The sequence below is a fragment of the Scyliorhinus torazame genome, chromosome 4, assembly GCF_047496885.1.
Source record: "Scyliorhinus torazame isolate Kashiwa2021f chromosome 4, sScyTor2.1, whole genome shotgun sequence".
In the NCBI taxonomy this organism is placed as follows: Eukaryota; Metazoa; Chordata; class Chondrichthyes; order Carcharhiniformes; family Scyliorhinidae; genus Scyliorhinus; species Scyliorhinus torazame.
The window spans coordinates 294,272,227-294,294,030 of NC_092710.1; the positions used below are offsets into that span (position 1 = coordinate 294,272,227).

A 21,804-nucleotide genomic window follows, 5' to 3' on the forward strand; every position below is an offset into this window, starting at 1 on the left:
CCCGGCAACTATAGGCCGGTGAGCCTCACGTCTGTAGTGGGTAAAGTCTTGGAGGGGATTATAAGAGACAAGATTTATAATCATCTAGATAGGAATAATATGATCAGGGATAGTCAGCATGGCTTTGTGAAGGGTAGGTCATGCCTCACAAACCTTATTGAGTTCTTTGAGAAGGTGACTGAACAGGTAGACGAGGGTAGAGCAGTTGATGTGGTGTATATGGATTTCAGCAAAGCGTTTGATAAGGTTCCCCACGGTAGGCTATTGTAAAAAATACGGAGGCTGGGGATTGAGGGTGATTTAGAGATGTGGATCAGAAATTGGCTAGCTGAAAGAAGACAGAGGGTGGTGGTTGATGGGAAATGTTCAGAATGGAGTACAGTCACAAGTGGAGTACCATAAGGATCTGTTCTGGGGCCGTTGCTGTTTGTCATTTTTATCAATGACCTAGAGGAAGGCGCAGAAGGGTGGGTGAGTAAATTTGCAGACGATACTAAAGTCGGTGGTGTTGTCGATAGTGTGGAAGGATGTAGCAGATTACAGAGGGATATAGATAAGCTGCAGAGCTGGGCCGAGAGGTGGCAAATGGAGTTTAATGTAGAGAAGTGTGAGGTGATTCACTTTGGAAGGAATAACAGGAATGCGGAATATTTGGCTAATGGTAAAGTTCTTGAAAGTGTGGATGAGCAGAGGGATCTAGGTGTCCATGTACATAGATCCCTGAAAGTTGCCACCCAGGTTGATAGGGTTGTGAAGAAGGCCTATGGAGTGTTGGCCTTTATTGGTAGAGGGATTGAGTTCCGGAGTCGGGAGGTCATGTTGCAGCTGTACAGAACTCTGGTACGGCCGCATTTGGAGTATTGCGTACAGTTCTGGTCACCGCATTATAGGAAGGACGTGGAGGCTTTGGAGCGGGTGCAGAGGAGATTTACCAGGATGTTGCCTGGTATGGAGGGAAAATCTTATGAGGAAAGGCTGATGGACTTGAGGTTGTTTTCGTTGGAGAGAAGAAGGTTAAGAGGAGACTTAATAGAGGCATACAAAATGATCAGGGGGTTGGATAGGGTGGACAGTGAGAGCCTTCTCCCGCGGATGGATATGGCTGGCATGAGGGGACATAACTTTAAACTGAGGGGTAATAGATATAGGACAGAGGTCAGAGGTAGGTTCTTTACGCAAAGAGTAGTGAGGCCGTGGAATGCCCTACCTGCTACAGTGGTGAACTCGCCAACATTGAGGGCATTTAAACGTTTATTGGATAAACATATGGATGATAATGGCATAGTGTAGGTTGGATGGCTTTTGTTTCGGTGCAACATCGTGGGCCGAAGGGCCTGTACTGCGCTGTATTGTTCTATGTTCTATATGTTCTATGTTCCTGTAGACCAAATTCCACCAGCCTTGCTATTTTCCCAAAGAAGGGAATGGGGAAAATGTGACCGCAGCAATATTTCTCAAGAGCAAGTTTCCTCAGGTTGATCTAGCACCAATATAAATTACAATAATCAGAAAGGCTCTACAAGTTAAACTGAACATTTATTAAATTAGTGGACAAGCAATGAAAACCAGAATAATAGATATGGTCAGTATGGCACTTTCTGGTTGCTTTTGGTTTCTGTTTATGAGATGATAAATTTTGCACAGAATGGCACTAACAGTGAATTAGCGCAATCATTTTCCATTTTATTCCTGAGGGTAAGTGGACGGAGTGGAGTGGGAATGTTAATAGCATAAATAATAATTAACTGTGGTCACAGATACACTTGGAAAGAGACTTTGTCCAATTGTGGTTTTAGTGTCAATCTGGTCCTGTAACTAATGTTTTAAATACAAATTACTCTGCCGGTCTCAGTTTCTGTTGGGGAGAGTTGCTGAACATGAGGGAAATTTTCAACATCCATGATGATGATTGATGATGCAGCTATGTTTCAGCTTGAAGACATTATTATTAAAATTCACTAACATAATACTGAAAAGATCATTCAAACCTGCAAACTCCCATTACCGAGGCAAGCATTTGGGTTAACCTATTTGGAGTGTGTGGTATCCCAAAATCTCTACTCTGGCAATTTTCCATCCTTACTTAAATATCCCCGATTGCAAGATTCATCTATTTTCCTTACATTATGAAAAGCTGCTTACTTTGTGAGCCAAAGACATGTGTTTCCCATACTGAAATGCCATTTCTTGAACCTGTGGGTCATGTTTCGCCAGTTGCATTGCACCTTGACAACTCTTCGCCAGCAAAGCACCATGAGATAGAAATATCCTCTCCTCCCAGTTAGTCATCAGGATGTCATCCGTCGCTTTCTCCTAAGAATAAACACATCAATTACCACTTCATTGGGATTATAAGTAATAAATGCCTCTCCAGATACAACTTTTTTTTGAATAATAAATTGAAAGTGCCCAATTATTTCTCTTTTCTAATTTAAGGCGCAATTTAGTGTGGCCAATCAACTTACCCTGCACATCTTTGGGTTGTGGGGGTGAGACCCACGCAAACACGGGTTCTCAGTGGCATGAGGCAGCAGTGCTAACCAATGCGCCACCATGCTGCCCTCTCTCCAGATACACCTATACATTCTGGAGCAATACATGGCTTAATGACCTATGGTGTCTTCTACCAGTGAGAAAGCAGAAATGTGACTGCAAGAATTCTTTTACGTAAATGATCACACTCAGTTATGATTTCAAAACAAAAGTGATTGATTTTGACAGACGGCCCCATTTTTGAATCATTCCAATTGCAAAGAGAAGCCCAGTGTGGCAGATATCATCTCACGGCATTCATATTTTAGAAACTTTAGTTTCTGGTGTCAGACTCAATCATGTTTAGGAAACGATTTCTCGTTTATGAGATAATCACTCGCCGTTTGCTCCAGCTCTCATCAGATGATTCATTTACTTGGGGCTTAGGAAGAAAAATGAAAGCCCTGGAAATTGAGCAATTAATAGCTATCCACAATATAATCTTGACGAGGTGACTGGGAAAAACAAAATTTAGTTACTTTTGTGTGATTGTCTAAAGGGTGGCATTTCTATTTATGCAGAAAATCTCTCAAAACAGAAGTGGGTTTGACTATTTGACTGAGGTTAAGTAGACTGGGACTGTACTCGTTGGAATTTAGAAGGATGCGGGGGATCTTATAAAAACATATAAAATTATGAAGGGAATAGATAGGATAGATACGGGGAGGTTGTTTCCACTGGCGGATGAAAGCAGAACTAGGGGGCACAGCCTCAAAATAAGGGGGAGTAGATTTAGGACTGAGTTTAGGAGGACCTTCTTCACCCAAAGGGTTGTGAATCTATGGAATTCCCTGCCCAGTAAAGCAGTTGAAGCTCCTTCATTAAATGTTTTCAAGATAAAGATACATAGTTTTTTGGAGAGTAAAGGGTTATTAGGTGTTCGGGTGGGAAAGTGGAGCTGAGTCCACAAAACATCAGCCATGATCTCATTGAATGGCGGAGGAGGCTCGAAGGGCCAGATGGCCTACTCCTGCTCCTAGTTCTGATGTTCTTATATGCTGTGGCAGATCTCACATCCTAAATAGAAACCTAATTGGCCTGACTAGCAAGGAAGCTAAGGAGATATTAATTTCCTAAAACGGTATTGCGTTATTGGTCTATATTTTGCTTACATAATGGAATGATAGATCATGTGAAACTAGTTTCTCATCAGACTGTAAAAGTGCAGTGATCCCTGCAGCATATTCCCAACCTCACAATAATGTTGCTCTCCTGAGCTTAGCAGGCTCTTTGTGACAATGACGTGCTCGCTACAAAAAAAAACAATGTATGGTTCCCCAAGAAACAGATGATTGCAATTAGTTGTCAGTTTGGGACTCTCTCTCTAATTAGCACACAGTCCCTTTTACCAGATGTATTTCACCCAGATCAAAATTCCATCATTTTGGTGTGTGAGGGGTAAAGAGTGAAAATGAGCAGCTTTGATCCACATACATCAACAGAAATAGAGTTTAGAGTTTGGGTTATGTTAGAAAAGCATCACTTCACCATGACAGCAACTGCAATTTCTGTGGCATTTTCTTCTCCCTGTATGCACTGGCCCAGAGGCTGCTGCTGCAAGAGTGTATGGCACTGAAAGGAAAACTGGGAGCGTAGAATGTGTTGTGAATTGACACTCTGCTGGCAGAAGCATGCGCGAGGAGAATTTTCAACACATCACCATGTAAAAGGAAAATGTGCACTGGGATGGCTTCAGGACCTAAATCAAGCATCCCCACAATCAGTCTATTTAATATTTAAGCATCGTCGCACATCAGGGATTCAAGTCTAAAAAACGCATCTCAATATTGACATTTGAGAGCCAACTTTAAAATAATAGACTTTATTTTCAGCCATGTGTGCGTAAAATGAAAATAGTTAAAATAAAATCTCCATTGAAGCTGCCTGGCAGTCTGTAATCGGTTCTTCTTTTCTCGACCTAACACAATTCCATTCCCGCAACCAGATGTTAACTACATATTTATCGACAACAAGAGAATTGGACTGCATAGAACTACCTGTAGTTTACATGCAAATGAGTTTCTCAATTTTCACCAGTTCTGGGCTGAAAGCTTTGTCTCCCCAGGCCAAATGTGTTAGCAGAAATAGATGCTGGAAAGAATGGACAGTTACAGTTCTGCCTACATTAAATGAAATAGATTAAACAGTGTAAATCACAAGTTAGACTCTATTCATAAATATGGCCCCAATTGTGAGAACCATGGATCCACAGCCATGAGATGGCTGGACACACGCGAGATTGAGACCCTGAAGGACACTTTAAACACAAGAGCAGGAGTATTTAACACCTCAAGTCTGTTCCACCACTCAATGATCTGCATCTCAACTCTGTTTACCCACTTTTGCTGTATGTTTTGACACATTTACCTAACTAAAAATGATCAATCTTAGTTTTGAATATTTCAGTTCATCCCATACCCTCAGACTTCTGGGTGATTGAGGACCAGGTTACCTCCACACTATTTTAGCTCCTAAATGACCTAATATCAATTTCAAGATGATGCCTTTTTGGCCTGGATTCCCCCAGCAGAGGAGCAATTTTTTAAGCCCAATCTATCAAATCCCTTAATTGCTTTAAAACCCCCAATTAGACGACTTTACAACCTCCAAAACTCAAGGACTTACTTCCTAACTTAACCTCCGGTTTCATCCCAGTTTATCTGCGCTCTATTCCTTCCATGGTCAATGTACTGTTCTTAAGGTATGATGACCAAGAGAGTACGCAATAGTCCAAATGGGGTCTGACCGAGACTCTGTACAACACAAATAGTACTCCTTCACTCTTAAATTCCAAACCCTTTTCAGGTAAAAAGGCCCAAATCATTTCATTAGCCTCTGCAATCATGTTAACAATATAAAACGTTTTTTTTTTAAACTTTCTTATCATAGAATCCCTACAGTGCAGAAGGAGGCCATTCAGCCCATCAAGTCTGCACCGACCCTCTGAAAAGCACTCCACCCACCCTCTGAAAAGCACTCCACCCAAGCTCACTCCTGCCCTATCCCAATAACCCCTTAACCTAACCTATGCATCTTTTTTGGACACTAAGGGGCAATTTATCACGGCCAATCCAGCTAACCTGCACATCTTTGGACTGTGGGAGGAAACCGGAGCACCCGGAGGAAACCCACAAATACATGGAGAGAATGTGAAAACGCCACACAGACAGTGACCCAAAGCCAGAATGGTGCCGGGGTCCCTGGAGCTGTGGGGCAGCATGCTTACCACTGTGCCGCCGTGCTGTCACTAGTACATCCATTCTTAGTACATCCAAAGTCTAAATAATATGTAGCTGTATCCAATTAAACGTTGGGGAGACAGAGGCCGTTGTTTTCAGCCCCTTCTCCAAACTCCGTTTCCTAGCTAGTGACTACATTGCTCTCCTTGGCAATGCTTTGAGATAAAACCAGTTTATTCGTAACTTTTGTGTCACATTTGACCCGGGATGAGCTCTGACCTCATATTTGTGCCATCATTATGACTGCCTAGGTTCACCTCTGTAGCGTCACCCAACGTTGTCAATCTCATTCACAACTTTATTACCTCTTGGCTGGTCTCCCAAATTCTATCCTTCGTAACTTGAGGTTATTTGAAACTCCGCTGCCTGTTCTCCTATTACTCCTGTGCTTGCTAACCTAGATTTCTGACCAAGAAACCCCTTGATTTTAAAATTGTCATCCTTGCTTTCAACTCCCTCCATGGCCTCATTCCTCCCTCTCTCCATAAGCTCCTCCACCCTCACAGCCCTCGTGGATTTCCTCAGTGTGCTCCGATTTCCTCCGGGTGCTCCGGTTTCCACCCACAAGTCCCAAAAGACGTGGTTGTTAGGTAAATTGGACATTCTGAATTCTCCCTGTGTACCCGAACAGGCGCCGGAGTGTAGCGACTAGGGGATTTTAACAGTAGCTTCATTGCAGTGTTAATGTAAGCCTACTTGTAGCACTAATAAAGATTATTATTAAAGTTTTTGATCATCTTTATGTTGATCAGTGTTATAGTTTGCTTTATTGTGGTTCTGTGAAACAACATGGGGCATTTTCATTACATTAAGGGTGCTCCTGAAGAGTGCAGGAGGGCAACAAGAGGCATACCAAACTGCGTGCCAAACTGCATGTTGCTAACTTTTGGTTGGCTCTTAAATGTTGCCCGTTGTATCTTTACTTAATTTGCTCTGTTTCTATAAACTTTGCTCTAGAGTCGCCAGGTATCTTTATGATACTGCCGCGAGGTTCAAGTTCAAGTACTGATCAATAACTCGATACACCAATTAGTAAGATTCAAATCAAAACACATTTATTATACACAGTCAATCACTACTCATGCATAAAACTCTACTTGCTAGGCTATCTCTATCACTAAAAGGCCTATACGTAGCTTGGAACTGGCCCACCAGGTCAGGGGAACAAATGGCCTTTCGTTCGATTCTGAGTCTGCAGGATTCAAAAGCTGGTATGGACTGGTGGCTCGGAGCGCCTATCTCGTCGCGTGTGTGACTGGAGACTTACTTGGTTGTTGCGGCAGCTAGGCAGTTCACTGTCGAGGGTTGTTTCGCGCTGCTGAATGACCCTGCCAAGAAGAACGATTTGAACTTGGGGACTCTACTTTATAGTCCCCAGGGGGTTCACGCCCCATCGGGGCGGACCCCGTATCTGGTTTCAAGTGATTGGACTATGTTCCGATCACTTGGATCGATTTCTCCAATACTGGAGTTGTTCTCCGATCGCTGGGCGGTCCCCAGGTGTCCGTTGGCCTTCCTTTGTCTTGGCTCCTGCTGGCGCCGAGGAGTCTGGCTTGGCCTTATTCACCTTAAATGTTTTGATTGTTCCTGGGGATCGCTCATTAGTATGCAGATGGCTGTGAGATTCAGTGCTGTCTGGGCTTTTGCAAGTTCTAATACACAGGATTTTTGCACTTGCTAGTTTTTTGCCTGTGTTGGCTGAATTTCCCTGTAGCCTTTGCAGATCTCCATTTTAAGTGGGGAAGTGGCCAACCCAGGTGGCTACATGCATCAGCAGCAATTCCATAACCAATGGATCAGAGCTGCATTCTGCAGTTCTGCCACCGGCAGTCGTGAATGGAGTCGGACAATTCAACAATTCACTGGAAGAGTCTCCACAAATATCCCCATCCTCAATGGCACAGGGGCCCAGCACCTCAGTGCAAAAGGAAAGGCTGAAGCATTTGCGACAACCTCCTCTGGAGACCCCCAGTTTCACAGGTGCCAGTCTTCATCTAATTTGAATCACTCAACGTGATATCAAGAAACGGCTGAAGGCACTGGATACTGTAGTCTTTGGGAGCTGACGATATTCTGATGTGATAGTACCAAAGACTTGTGTTCCAGAACTTGCCATGCATCTAAACAAGCTGTCTCTTCTTGATCATCGTAAAGTGAGGGTAGGGGTAACCAACAGCACTATCAAGGAGCACTTACTCAGCAATGATGTGCTCATTGACGTTCAGTTTGGGTTCTGCCAGGGTCACTCAGCTCCTGACCTCCTAACAGGCTTGGTTCATAAGAACATAAGAACTAGGAGCAGGAGTAGGCCATCTGGCCCCTCGAGCCTGCTCCGCCATTCAATGAGATCATGGCTGATCTTTGTGGACTCAGCTCCACTCTCCGGCCCCTACACCATATCCCCGAATCCCTTTATCCTTTAGAAAGGCATCTATCTTTTTCTTAAAAACATTTAAAGAAGGAGCCTCAACTGTTTCACTGGGCAAGGAATTCCAGAGATTCACAACCCTTTGGGTGAAGAAGTTCCTCCTACACTCCGTCCTAAATCTACCTCCCCTTATTTTGAGGCTATGCCCCCTAGTTCTGCTTTCCCCGACCAGTGGAAACAACCTGCCCGCATCTATCCTATCTATTCCCTTCATAATTTTATATGTTTCAATAAGATCCCCCCCGCATCCTTCTAAACTCCAATGAGTACAGTCCCAGTCTACTCAACCTCTCATCATAATCTAATCCCCTCAACTCTGGGATCAACCTAGTGAATCTCCTCTGCACTCCCTCCAGTGCCAGTACGTCCTTTCTCAGGTAAGGAGACCAAAACTGAACACAATACTCCAGATGTGGCCTCACCAACACCTTATACAATTGCAGCATAACCTCACTAGTCTTGAACTCCATCCCTCTAGCAATGAAAGACAAAACTCAATTAGCCTTCTTAATCACCTGTTGCGCCTGCACACCAACTTTTTGCGACTCGTGCACCAGCACACCCAGGTCCCTCTGCACAGCAGCATGTTTTAACATCTTACCGTTTAAATAATAATCCGTTCTGCTGTTATTCCTCCCAAAATGGATAGCCTCATACTTGGCAACATTGAATTCCATCTGCCAGACCCTAGCCCATTCACCTAACCTATCCAAATCCTTCTGCAGACTTCCGGTATCCTCTGCACTTTTTGCTTTACCACTCATCTTAGTGTCGTCTGCAAACTTTGCCACATTGCACTTGGTCCCCAACTCCAAATCATCTATGTAAATTGTGGACAACTGCGGGCCCAACACTGATGCTTGAGGGACCCCACTAGTTACAGGTTGCCAACCAGAGAAACACCCATTTAGCCCCACTCTCTGCTTTCTGTTAGTTAACCAATCCTCTCCCCATGCTACCACTTTACCCTCAATGCCATGCATCTTTAGTTTATGCAGCAACCTTTTGTGTGGCACCTTGTCAAAAGCTTTCTGGAAATCCAGATATACCACATCCATTGGCTCCCCGTTATCTACTGCACTGGTAACGTCCTCAAGAAATTCTACCAAATTAGTCAGACACGACCTACCCTTTATGAACCCATGCTGCGTGTGCCCAATGGGACAATTTCCTTCTAGGTGCCCCGCTATTTCCTCCTTAATGATAGATTCCAGCATTTTCCCTACAACCGAAGTTAAGCTTACCTGCCTACCCGCTTTCTGACGACCTCCTTTTTTAAACAGTGGTGTCACGTTTGCTACTTTCCAATCCTCTGGGACCACCCCAGAGTCTAATGAATTTTGGTAAATTATCACTAGTGCGTTTACAATTTCCCTAGCCATCTCTTTTAACACTCTGGGATGCATCCCATCAGGGCCAGGAGACTTGTCTACCTTTAGCCCCATTAGCTTGCCCAATACTGCCTCCTTCGTGATTACAATCATCTCAAGGTCCTCACCTATCATATCTTTATTTCCATCAGTCACTCGCATGTTATTTGTGTCTTCCACTGTGTAGACTGACCCAAACCTGGAAAAAAGAGCTGACTGCCAGAAGTGAGGTGAGAGTGGCTGCCCTTGACATCAAGGCAGCATTTAATCGAACATGGAATCAAGGAGCAAAACTGGAGTCAATGGGAATCAGGGGGAAAATCTACCGCAGGTTCAAGTAATACCTGGCACAAAGGAATATGGCTGTGATGATTGGAGGTCAATTATCTCAGCTCCAGGACAGTACTGGAGTTCCTCAGGGTAGTGTCCTTGGACCATCCATCTTCTGCTGCTTCATCCATGATCTTCCCTACTTCATAAAGTCAGAAGTGGGGATGTTCATTGATTACTGCGCAATGTTCAGCACCATTCATGACTCCTCCAATACTGAGGTAGTCCATGTTCAAGCATAGCAAGACGCGGACAATATCCAGGCTTGGGCTGACAAGCGGCTCGTAACATTTGCACCACACAAGTGCCAGGCAATTACCATCTCCAACAAGAGAGGATCTAACCATTGCCCCTTGACATTCACACTGAATCCCCCACTAACAACAATGGGGTTGAACTAAATTGAAGAAATGCAAACTTTCATACACAAAGCTGCAAGATCCACTTCCTGACGAACTTGTATACTGTGCAATCATTCATTTTTGCTTTTCTCTAAGTTATTTAACTTTTATTGGAATCATCTGTGGATTATAATTCAAATACCAATTGGAACAAAGATGTGAAATAGAAACTGAAGGGTGAACACTGGATAAGCAAGTTATTTAATTCCATCTCTGACCTGGTGTTGAATCCAGGCCAAACTAATGGGATGAAAACCTTCTCTGGCAAATGGCTAATATTAGATGGGTTTGGTCAATCTGATCCCAATTATATCGGCAGCTGGGCCACAGCATTCGACTGAACTTAATTTGGCATAAACCAATCTTCCCATTGTGATGGCCTTTCTGCTTTGGGAAAAGTTTGTGTTTTCTTTTGGGAAGGTCCCTTTAAGCCCAAAGTGAAACTAAAATAATTCTAGCAATGTGTTCTTAAATTTCTGGGAAGTGGGCTTGTGATCTAAGTTTCTATGGAATTGAACAAAAGGGTAAGTCGACAGCTAATTGAATGTTGAATTGGATCAGAACAGATCCTGGTGAAGATGTGGAGAGAAGAGTCAGAGCACAGCAGGAACAGTTTACTGTGTGTTTAATACAGTTAAATAGGACAGAAAGCTGGAGAATGGGCAGCATGGTTTATGGATTGGGCAAGACCACGCCTGCTTTTTCAATTTTGCCAGGGCCAACCAGACCATATAAAGGGGTCAGAGACAGGTGTCTCTGGGAATTCTCTGTCATCAAGGCTGTTGTGAACCTAGCATGGGGCAGCACAGTAGCACAGTGGTTAGTACTGTAGCTTCACAGTGCCATGGTCTCTGGTTCGATCGCAGGTTCGGGATTTTTTTCTCCCCTAAACGTCATCAGTCTCTGCAAGGATCATAACATCAATAAGAGGGCTGTTAAGGGTGGTGATTTCATATCAGTATGGTATGGTTCTCTTGAGGCTTTGGTATTTTTCAAGGACAGAATTGAATACTTTGGAGGCAACACTGGAAGGCCATGGGCAGAATTTCTTGAGTCACAATACATTGTTTTTACATGCATTGATGATGTTCTTGCGCACTTCATCTTTCCAATTGACCAACTCTTTATACATAGAAACTTAGGAATCGCTAGATGAGAAAAAACATCAAGGTCCACCCAGTTTAACTTCTACCATCTTGCCAGTTACACGATACAATGAGGGTGGTTGTGCTGACTAAAGCTCCAGAAGTAATATCAGTTATCAGCGAGAATCATCTACCTTTGACAGCAATAGGCTCCCCAAGGTCAGACAGACCAGAACCAGAGAGTAAAAGTATTAGGTCAAGTGTTAAGTCAAAATTCAGAAAAACATTCTCTACTTTAATTTTCACTCTCAGCAGTGGGCTTTTAATCAGTGTTATGGCTTTTCCCCCCATCAATCCAGTTTGGATTGGAATCCAGGTCCTAAAGATCAAAAATACAGTGTTCTAATCTATCTCTTACACCCTCATCATAAGAACTAGGAGCAGGAGTAGGCCATCTGGCCCCTCGAGCCTGCTCCACCGTTCAATGAGATCATGGCTGATCTTTTGTGGACTCAGCTCCACTTTCCGGCCCGAACACCATAACCCTTAATCCCTTTATTCCTCAAAAAACTATCTATCTTTATCTTAAAAACATTTAATGAAGGAGCCTCTACTGCTTCACTGGGCAAGGAATTCCATAGATTCACAACCCTTTGGGTGAAGACGATTCGCCTAAACTCAGTCCTAAATCTACTTCCCCTTATTTTGAGGCTATGCCCCCTAGTTCTGCTTTCACCCGCCAGTGGAAACAACCTGCCCGCATCTATCCTGTCTATTCCCTTCATAATCTTATATGTTTCTATAAGATCCCCCCTCATCCTTCTAAATTCCAAAGAATACAGTCCCAGTCTACTCAACCTCTCCTCGTAATCCAACCCCTTCAGTTCTGGGATTAACCTAGTGAATCTCCTCTGCACACCCTCCAGTGCCAGTGCGTCCTTTCTCAAGTAAGGAGACCAAAACTGAACACAATACTCCAGGTGTTGCATCACTAACACCGTCTACAATTGCAGCATAACCTCCCTAGTCTTAAACTCCATCCCTTTAGCAATGAAGGACAAAATTCCATTTGCCTTCTTAATCACCTGTTGCACCTGTAAACCAACCTTTTGCGACTCATGCACTAGCACACCCAGGTCTCGCTGCACAGCAGCATGTTTTAATATTTTATCATTTAAATAATAATCCCTTTTGCTGTTATTCCTACCAAAATGGATAACCTCACATTTGTCAACATTGTATTCCATCTGCCAGACCCTAGCCCATTCACTTAGCCTATCCAAATCCCTCTGCAGACTTCCAGTATCCTCTGCACTTTTTGCTTTACCACTTATCTTAGTGTCGTCTGCAAACTTGGACACATTGCCCTTGGTCCCCAATTCCAAATCATCTATGTAAATTGTGAACAGTTGTGGGCCCAACACTGATCCCTGAGGGACACCACTAGCTACTGACTGCCAACCAGAGAAACACCCATTAATCCCCACTCTTTGCTTTCTATTAATTAACCAATCCTCTATCCATGCTACTACTTTCCCCTTAATGCCATGCATCTTTATCTTATGCAGCAACCTTTTGTGTGGCACCTTGTCAAAGGCTTTCTGGAAATCCAGATATACCACATCCATTGGCTCCCCGTTATCTACCGCACTGTTAATTTCCTCAAATAATTCCACTAAGTTAGTTAGGCATCATAATGTGGAAATGCCACTGTTGGACTGGGGTGAGCATAGTAAGAAGTCTTACAACACCAGGTTAAAGTCCAACAGGTTTGTTTCGAATCACAAGGTGAATGAGGAAGGAGCAGCGCTCCGAGCTAGTGTTTCAAAACAAACCTGTTGGACTTTAACCTGGTATTGTAAGACTTCTCACTGCACTCTCATCATAATTGTTGCACTGTCTGTTGAACTAAGTGTCAAAAGAATACTTCCAGTATTATCTCTTTTTAACTTCAGATTTCCACCTTTCTCAGTGTTTCTCCCCCAAAGTTGTGATATTGCTAAATCTATTAAAATTGCTGTTAACTGATTTTGAACTGCATTTGATCAAAAGTGGTTGACCTCTCAGAAATAGAAGAAATTAATATATTTCCCTTTATTGTTTAACTGTCCTGTCACTCTTTGATCATGTGGAATGTGAACATTTATTTTTAACACCCTACATATATATACACATAACGTTCCTCAAATAGTTCATGGTTTTACAGAGGAAATACAATAAAGTGATTATATTACCTCATCAGTTCGAGTATTTTCGTAATACACGCCTTGAACCAAATCTCCAATTGCACTTGATACAAGCTCCACAACCTGCAGAAAGAAATAAAGACGTCATTCAGGCTTGTGAGGACAGCCTCCCTCGCCAGTTGAAATTCTATACACTCTCATCCATTTGTACATGGCAATCAGATTCTACTGGATTAACAGCACTTCCAGCACCAATCATTTCTTACTTTCTTTCCATTCAAAAGACCAGCCGTCAAGTCTCCCAAGTCGTGTTGTTGGAAAGATGAACAATTTCTACTCAATGAAAACCTGACAAGAGCACGTTAGACCGAAATTACATTCTAAACTCATGTGATATTTTTATCCATTCTCGACTGTTTCTGAGTGTGTGGGGATAAAGTAAAACATACAAAACAAATTATGATCTTAACCAAAGTCATCTAATTAAGTTTTGAGTGATGCGATGAGCTTTCAATTCTATTTAGCTGAAGAAAATACAGAGAATTATACAAATCTGACAAAATAAATTGGACTTAACCACATTTGTTAGTATCATGGATTTTAAGGAGTTCAACTTTGGCCACATCAATCCAGATTCGGTTGGAATACTGAACTAATCAGGTCACTTACATGTTGCTTTTGATCGCAATTTCACCATATGATGCACTTTATTGAGTTTTCATTGGAAAAGAGATCTTTACAAAGTACAATTTGTACCTGCATTTGTGAGTGTCAGTGTAGGCATTCATGTCACAGTATATGCAAGTAGTTTCAAAGCAACTTTAGCCCTCTTGACTTATTACATAAAACAAGGTTCCACTATATTTCTACAAATTAAGATACATCTCATCTACCAGCAACATGCTCTGTACAGTAAAACAAGCTTTAAAGTACAGTGCAAAACAAAAATTCTTATAATCAAAAGCAGAAGTATTAATTATGTAACAATTCCATGTCAACCAATGCCATTCTCAACAACTCTGTACTGTTACTATATATTTTTAAAATACTATTTTTCTCCCTTGAATCCAGAAGGTTTAAGTTTGGAGTCCAGAGTAAACATGGTTCTTAATCAGTCATGTTGCCCTTTGAGTAACTAGATCCTTGAGGAAATATTGTAGCAATATGAGCTGCTGCAGTAACCCAAGGACAATGCTCCTACAGTGTTACCAGATGTGTTGTGTTATTTAACATGGGAATAGAGAAAATGAAGGTTTTTTTTGGAAAGTATCAGATAAGCCCCATTCCCAAATCCGAACGGATTGAGTATCGCCAACAAGTCTATGAAGAACTGTAACCAAACTCCCAACAAAGGATTGTATTACAGTTCATACAAGCTACATCCCAAGATTCCTCTGATGGCTGAGACACATAATACAAATCAATCACTCACAAAAATGTTATGGTTTGTGAAACGGTCTGTGCCTAGAGACCGGGTGCAGATCAACAGCCACTGGTAATACGAAGAGGAATTCACGAAGACACCAAGTCCTGTTCTAAATGTCAAAGTGATAGCATGAACTCCTAACAATGCATTGAGCTGTGGATAACTAGCTATTTTCTGCCTTTGCTGTAACACTAGACACCATACAATGCAAGCAGAGACTTTGTTCTCTTTCAGCACTGATTCTGACCGGCATTAGGAGAGCCAATTTTTTTCTGAGCCAAAGAACAAGGGACAAAGTAAAAATGCAGATGTTACTATTTGGTTTGCAATTCAGTGACTTAGCAAAAATGGAAGCAGAATTATTGAATAATTAGGAACTCGGTTAACATTATTCCTATATATTATAGACAATAAAGTACACACTCACATCTCTCACTCCTACTAATACACAAGTAAGTAAAGGGACTTTTGCCAGAGTGCAAGGCTCTGTCCAATAATGCATTTTATTGCAGATATTATTTCAGGAAATTATATTACACAATTCTGAACAAACGTTGCCTGAAACATTGCAGAATATGAAGAATCCAAGTGTTATGTTTCAAAGTTCATAACCCAAACGTTAGTATTGGCAATATTTCCCGAGCACTTAATGGAATAGTTTAGGATCACTAACATAGGTCTTATTTTGAAAGAATGATTGCAGGTGTCAGCACTTATATGAATAATCTGCTGAGTAATTGATTTCCTTTTGTATTGAACAGAGCACCAATATTTTCCACAACTTGACGACAACAGCAAAATGATTTTTGGAATTAATGCAATAACAAAGCGAAGGATCAAAATTTTTTTTAAAAAAAATCAACAGAAAAACAAATACATAAAAGCATTACACATTTTCAATTCAATGGTCTTTGAAGCTCTGTTCCCAGATAGTCACCAATAGGCAGCAGGGCGTATCAGCAGAGACTCTCCATTCTGAATCTTCCTGTGTACAGGATGTTTCACCAGTATTCACCAAACATGAGAGGAGAACAATCAGGCAGGTGCCCAGCAATAGAGATATGAGCAACGAGACATGATTTGACACAGTGGTGCTCTTCAGATCTAACCCTCAATGGGGACATTAGAGAGCAAAGGTTGTCCAAATTGTTTTTTGGATCCTTGTGTATTTGAGCTTGTGGTATGTAGATTTTTACAAACCTCCAAAACTGATAGGAATGATCCAGATTTTCTCAATTTATTCACACTTTTTTGATCTTTTGGCACTTGTTCCCCATCCTTCTGACCCTCCACCCCACTTTCCATGACATTTCTTCCTCAGTCTCCAGTTGGGAATGACACCTTTCTCCTCATGCTCTACTTCAAGATGGCCTCCCTTTCTAATTTTCATGCTGGCGCTCTGTGCCCTCGCCACCAACCCATGCCTTTTGTGCTTTCTACCTCACCTTGCCCCATGGTTGGTGCAGATCCTTTGTTGCCTCAGCCCCGCTCCCTGGAACCCATACCCTGAACTCATTCAACTCTAAACACGATTTTCAAATTCACCAGTTAACCATGTTTCCATCATTCCATCAACCCTCCTCATTGGGAATAGAAAACAAATATTGGAAGATTTGTGAAAATGCTTTTGTACAATTTTATGTTGTAGCTACTGTTATGATCTGGTTCGAGACCAGTAACTTTTTGTTTACAGTGGACAAAGTTTGAAATCCCAGATACCCACGAAAAGAAGCCACAAGACTCCACCATTTTAAACAAGCAAAATAAACCTTACCACACAAAGTCAGAAAAGTAAAACAACTTGAAATGTATGTGTTAAACTCTAACTTTCAGACTTAACAAGAGGTATATTTGAATTAACAAGCAAACTGTGTTTGAGCACACCACACATAAATGGCAGGTTGCAACCTACCCAATTGTCAGTGACCACTGAGAGTTACAAAATCTCTGTGAACCTCTGTCTCCCTCAGGAGATTTCAACTCTTCATATTTAAAGACACAGCCTCCAAATTCCCTCAAAAGCTGCACCAACTCAGATTGTCTCAATGGTTTCGCACCTAATAATAATTGCTTATTGTCACAAGTAGGCTTCAATGAAGTTACTGTGAAAAGCCCCTAGTCGCCACATTCCGACCCCAGTTCGGGGATGCCATTATTGGAATTGAACCCGCGCTGCTGGCATTGCTCTACATTACAAGCCAGCTGTTTATCCCACTGTGCTAAACCAGCCCCTGAACCACCTCCTGCTAAAGCCCCTTCAAATTGTTCAATCTCTTCTCCTGAGACTATGTTCCATGAGAGTCATAAAACTGCACTACCGCCTCTAATTGGGGAGCACACTCCCAACTCTTTCGTGGACCAACATCTTCATTAAGCTGCCTCTGGATTTCTCCAAATTCTAGTTTTCCCAGTCGCACCCAGCTATAAATGGCTTCCAGGACTTCTCTGAACCCTAACTGCCTGGAGTCTAACAGCAACACCTTTCGGGTATGGAGTCTCTTCCCCTGCTGCAAGACACTCACTCACACAGCAAGCTGTTACCATCCCAGTTGGTGTTATAACTGGGTGGGAAGACCCCAGAATGGAATCCTGGGTCAAAAGGCCATAACTTTTACTTTTGTTTTAGAAAAAGAGAGGAACAGAGTCACAGACAGCTAATTAGTTCTAACAGTGTTTTTAAACATGAATAGCTTGATGACGGGGCAGCACGGTAGCATTGTGGATAGCACAATTGCTTCACAGCTCCAGGGTCCCATGTTCGATTCCGGCTTGGGTCACTGTCTGTGCGGAGTCTGCACATCCTCCCCGTGTGTGCGTGGGTTTCCTCCGGGTGCTCCGGTTTCCTCCCACAGTCCAAAGATGTGCAAGTTAGGTGGATTGGCCATGATAAATTGCCCTTAGTGTTGGGTGGGGTTACTGGGATCGGGTGGAGGTGTTGACCTTGGATAGGGTGCTCTTTCCAAGAGCCGGTGCAGTCTCGATGGGCCAAAGGGCCTCCTTCTGCACTGTAAATTCTATGTTAATCTATGTTAATGATACAATAGTCCTTTACTCCCCCCTTAGCTTCACAAATATAAATAGATTTTAAGTAACATGGGTTACAAAGTATATCTTAGATGAAAATGGTCTCAGTAACACACAGTCCTTTTAAACTCTCAGGATGGCTGTGTTCAGACACCCCTCACTCTGAAACTGAGTGAATCTTTCTGGATTTCTCCTCAAAATCCCTCAGATGATTTTGTATACCGTGAGCCACCTTGTCTCACTGGACTTCAGCTTCCAAACTAGTAACTCTGCTTTCAAAAAGACCCACTTCCAAATTTTCTTTTAAATAATGCTTTCTCTCAGTTGCTTCTCTCAAGGTCTCATTTCTAGGTTTTACATCTCCCCTTCAAGATTCCTTTGTCTTGACTGTTGCACAAACTCCTTTTTAAAAAATAAATAAATTTAGAGTACTCAATTCATTTTTTCCAATTAAGGGGCAATTTAGCGTGGCCAATCCACCTAGCCTGCACATCTTTGGGTTGTGGGGGCGAAACCCATGCAAACACGGGGAGAATGTGCTAACTCCACACGGACAGTGACCCAGAGCCGGGATCGAACCTGGGACCTCGGCGCCGTGAGGCAGCAGTTCTAACCCACTGCGCCACCATGCTGCCCTAACTATTGCATAAACTCTTCACAATTGCTTTAACTATCAATTCCCAGACTGTATGAAGATTAACCTCTGAAGTCTGTTTTCCACTTTAAATCTAGCTGCTGCAGGTGTCTCTTCAATTCAGAACACTTTACTTGCTTTTCCCTTGAATTCTCCTGAACAGTACCTTGTTCACCTTCCTGGTCTCTGTTCCCTCAACTTCTGTCCTCCAAGGGCGGCATGTGGTGCAGTGGCTAGCACTGGGACTACGGCACTGAGGACCCGGGTTCGAATTCCGGCCCTGGGTCACTGTCCATGTGGAGTTTGCACATTCTCCCCGTGTCTGCGTGGGTTTCACCCCCACAACCCAAAATGTGCAGGTTAGGTGAATTGGCCACGCTAAATTGCCCCTTAATTGGAAAAAAGAATAATTGGGTACTCTAAATTTATTTAAAAAAAACGTTTGTCCTCCTAAGACATTCTTTCTGTCCCAATTTCCTGGTTGTCTGGACTGTATCTGGTTCTTTGGGAAGTCTGTCTTTTTGAAGACCCCTTGTCCTGTCCAGCTTTTCCTCTGGCTGATCTAAGAGATGTTCACTCTTTAGCTTCCTATCTCCAACTGAATTATGTTGAGCTAAAAACTAAACTCAAAAAGCCTTCATACCTTAAAGGTGCTCCTGGTTGCTAAGCAACAACTTCTACTTCTCCTCAGCTTGTTTACTTTTTGTGCTGTAACCCTCTCCAAGCACAATAGAAGCATATTGTGAACTGAGCAAACACCCACATATAAACACCTTTGTCCAGCATGAATCTAACTATAGGTTTATCCTTCCTTATACAGAACTAAATTAAACCTACTTAAAATTATTTTGAATCGTTAACAAAGCAAATATAAATAACTTAAAACTATCTCTGTTTTCCTGACAAAGCACACAGATAAACTGAAACCAGAGAATCATCTTCAGTTTGACACATCTCAATGACAGCACATCCTTTCAGGGTTCATCACATGCTTTTCAATTAATTTAGCACCAACTCCAAAAACAAAACAACTCTCTGGGCTGCCTTTCTTTGCAAACAGCACAGACATCAAACCTCTTGTTCTCCAGCAAAGTAAGCCCATCTGCTGTTTAGAACATAGAACATCACAGTACAGGCCCTTCGGCCCACGATGTTGTGCCAACCATTTATCCTCATCCAAGATCAACCTAGCCTACACCCCAATTTACTGCTGTCCATGTGCCTGTCCAAGAGTCGCTTAAATGTCCCTAATGACTCTAACTCCACCACCTCCACTGGCAGTGCATTCCACGCACCCATCACTCTCTGTGTAAGGAACCAACGTCTAACATCTCCCCTATACCTTCCTCCAATCACCTTAAAATTATGTCCCCTCATGACAGCCATTTCCATCCTGGGGAAAAATCTCTGGCTATCCACTCTATCCATGCCTCTCATCACCTTGTACACTTCTACCAAGACACCTCTCTCCCTTTTTCGCTCCAGTGAGAAATGCTCTAGCTCCCTCACCCTTTCTTCATTAGACATGCCCTCCAGTCCAGGCAGCACCCTGATAAATCTCCTTTGCACCCTCTCCAAAGCTTCCACATCCTTCCTATAATGAGGTGACCAGAAATGGACACAATATTCCAAGTGTGGTCTAACCAGGGTTTTATAAAGCTGCAGCAAAACCTCGTGGCTCTTAAACTCAATCCCCCTGTTAATGAAAGCCAACACACCATACGCCTTCTTAACAACCCTATCAACCTGGGTGGCAACTTTGTGGGATCTATGTACATGGACCCCAAGATCCCGGTGTTCCTCCACACTTCCAAGAATCCCGCCTTTAACCCTATATTCAGCATTCAAATTCGACCTTCCAAAATGAATCACTTCACATTTATCTAGGTTGAACTCCATCTGCCACTTCTCCGCCCAGCTCTGCATCCTGCCAATGTCCTGTTGTAACCTGCAACAGCCCTCAACACTATCTACAACTCCACCAACCTTAATGTCATCAGCAAACTTACTAACCCACCCTTCCACTTACTCATCCAAGTCATTTATAAAAATCACAAAGAGCAGAGGTCCCAGAACAAATCCCTGCGGGACACCTTTGGTCACCGACCTCCAGGCGGAATACTTTCCATCCACTACCACTCACTGTCTTCTTTCGAACAGCCAATTCTGTATCCAGACAGACAAATTTCCCTGTATCCCATGCCCCTAACTTTCTGAATCAGCCTACCAACGGGAACCTTATCAAATGCCTTACTAAAATCCATATACACCACATCCACTGCCAGACCTTCATCAATGTGTCTCGTCACTTCCTCATAGAATTCAATGAGGCTTGTGAGGCATGACCTGCCCCTCACAAAGCCATGCTGACTATCTTTAATCAAACTATGTTTTTCTAAATAATCATAATTCCGATCTCTCAGAATCTTTTCCAGTATTTTGCTCACCACAGACGTAAGATGACTGATCTATACTTCCCAGGGATTTCCCTATTCCCTTTCTTTAACAGGGGAACAACATTCGCCTCCCTCCAATCATCCGGTACGACTCCAGTGGAGAGTGTGGACGCAAAGATCATCGCCAACGACGCAGCAATCTCCTCCCTCGCTTCCCGTAGTAACCTTGGGTATATTCAGTCAGGCCCAGGGGACTTATCTATCCTGATGCTTTTCAAAAGTTCCCGCACATCCTCCTTCTTAATATCAACCTGTTCGAGCCTATTAACCTGGTTCATGCTGTTCTCACGAGCAATAAGGTTCCTCTCTCGGGGACTCCCCTACCTCCTCAGACTCTAGGCACAAGCTCCCTCCACTATCCCCGATCGGCCCTACTCTCACTCTGATCATCCTCTTATTTCTCGCATAAGTGTAGAACGCCTTGGGGTTTTCCCTAATCCTTCCCACCAGGGCTTTTTCATGCCCCCTTCTAGCTCTCCTCAGTCCATTTTTGAGTTCCTTCCTGATCACCTTATAACCGTCTAGAGCAGTGCCAGATCCTTGCTTCCTCAACATTACGTAAGCTTCCTTCTACCTCTTGACTAGAAGCCCCACTTCTCTTGTCACCCAAGACTCCTTCACCTTACCATTCCTTCCTTGTCTCAGTGGGACATAACTATCCAGCAGCAAGTGCTCCTTAAACAACCCTCACAT

General features: G+C 42.8%; 1 protein-coding gene across 5 annotated transcripts in view; it reads right to left on the reverse strand.

Annotated features, from left to right (window-relative positions):
- Positions 1-21,804, reverse strand: part of pdss2 (prenyl (decaprenyl) diphosphate synthase, subunit 2) — a 336,320-nt gene that overhangs the window by 86,118 nt on the left and 228,398 nt on the right. For all 5 annotated transcript variants that reach the window (XM_072499936.1, XM_072499935.1, XM_072499939.1 and 2 more), the window contains exons 5-6: positions 13,620-13,694; positions 2,143-2,313 (exon numbers count right to left, since the gene is read on the reverse strand). In XM_072499936.1, the coding sequence (XP_072356037.1) occupies positions 2,143-2,313; positions 13,620-13,694 (246 nt within the window). The remainder of the gene's footprint in view (positions 1-2,142; positions 2,314-13,619; positions 13,695-21,804) is intronic.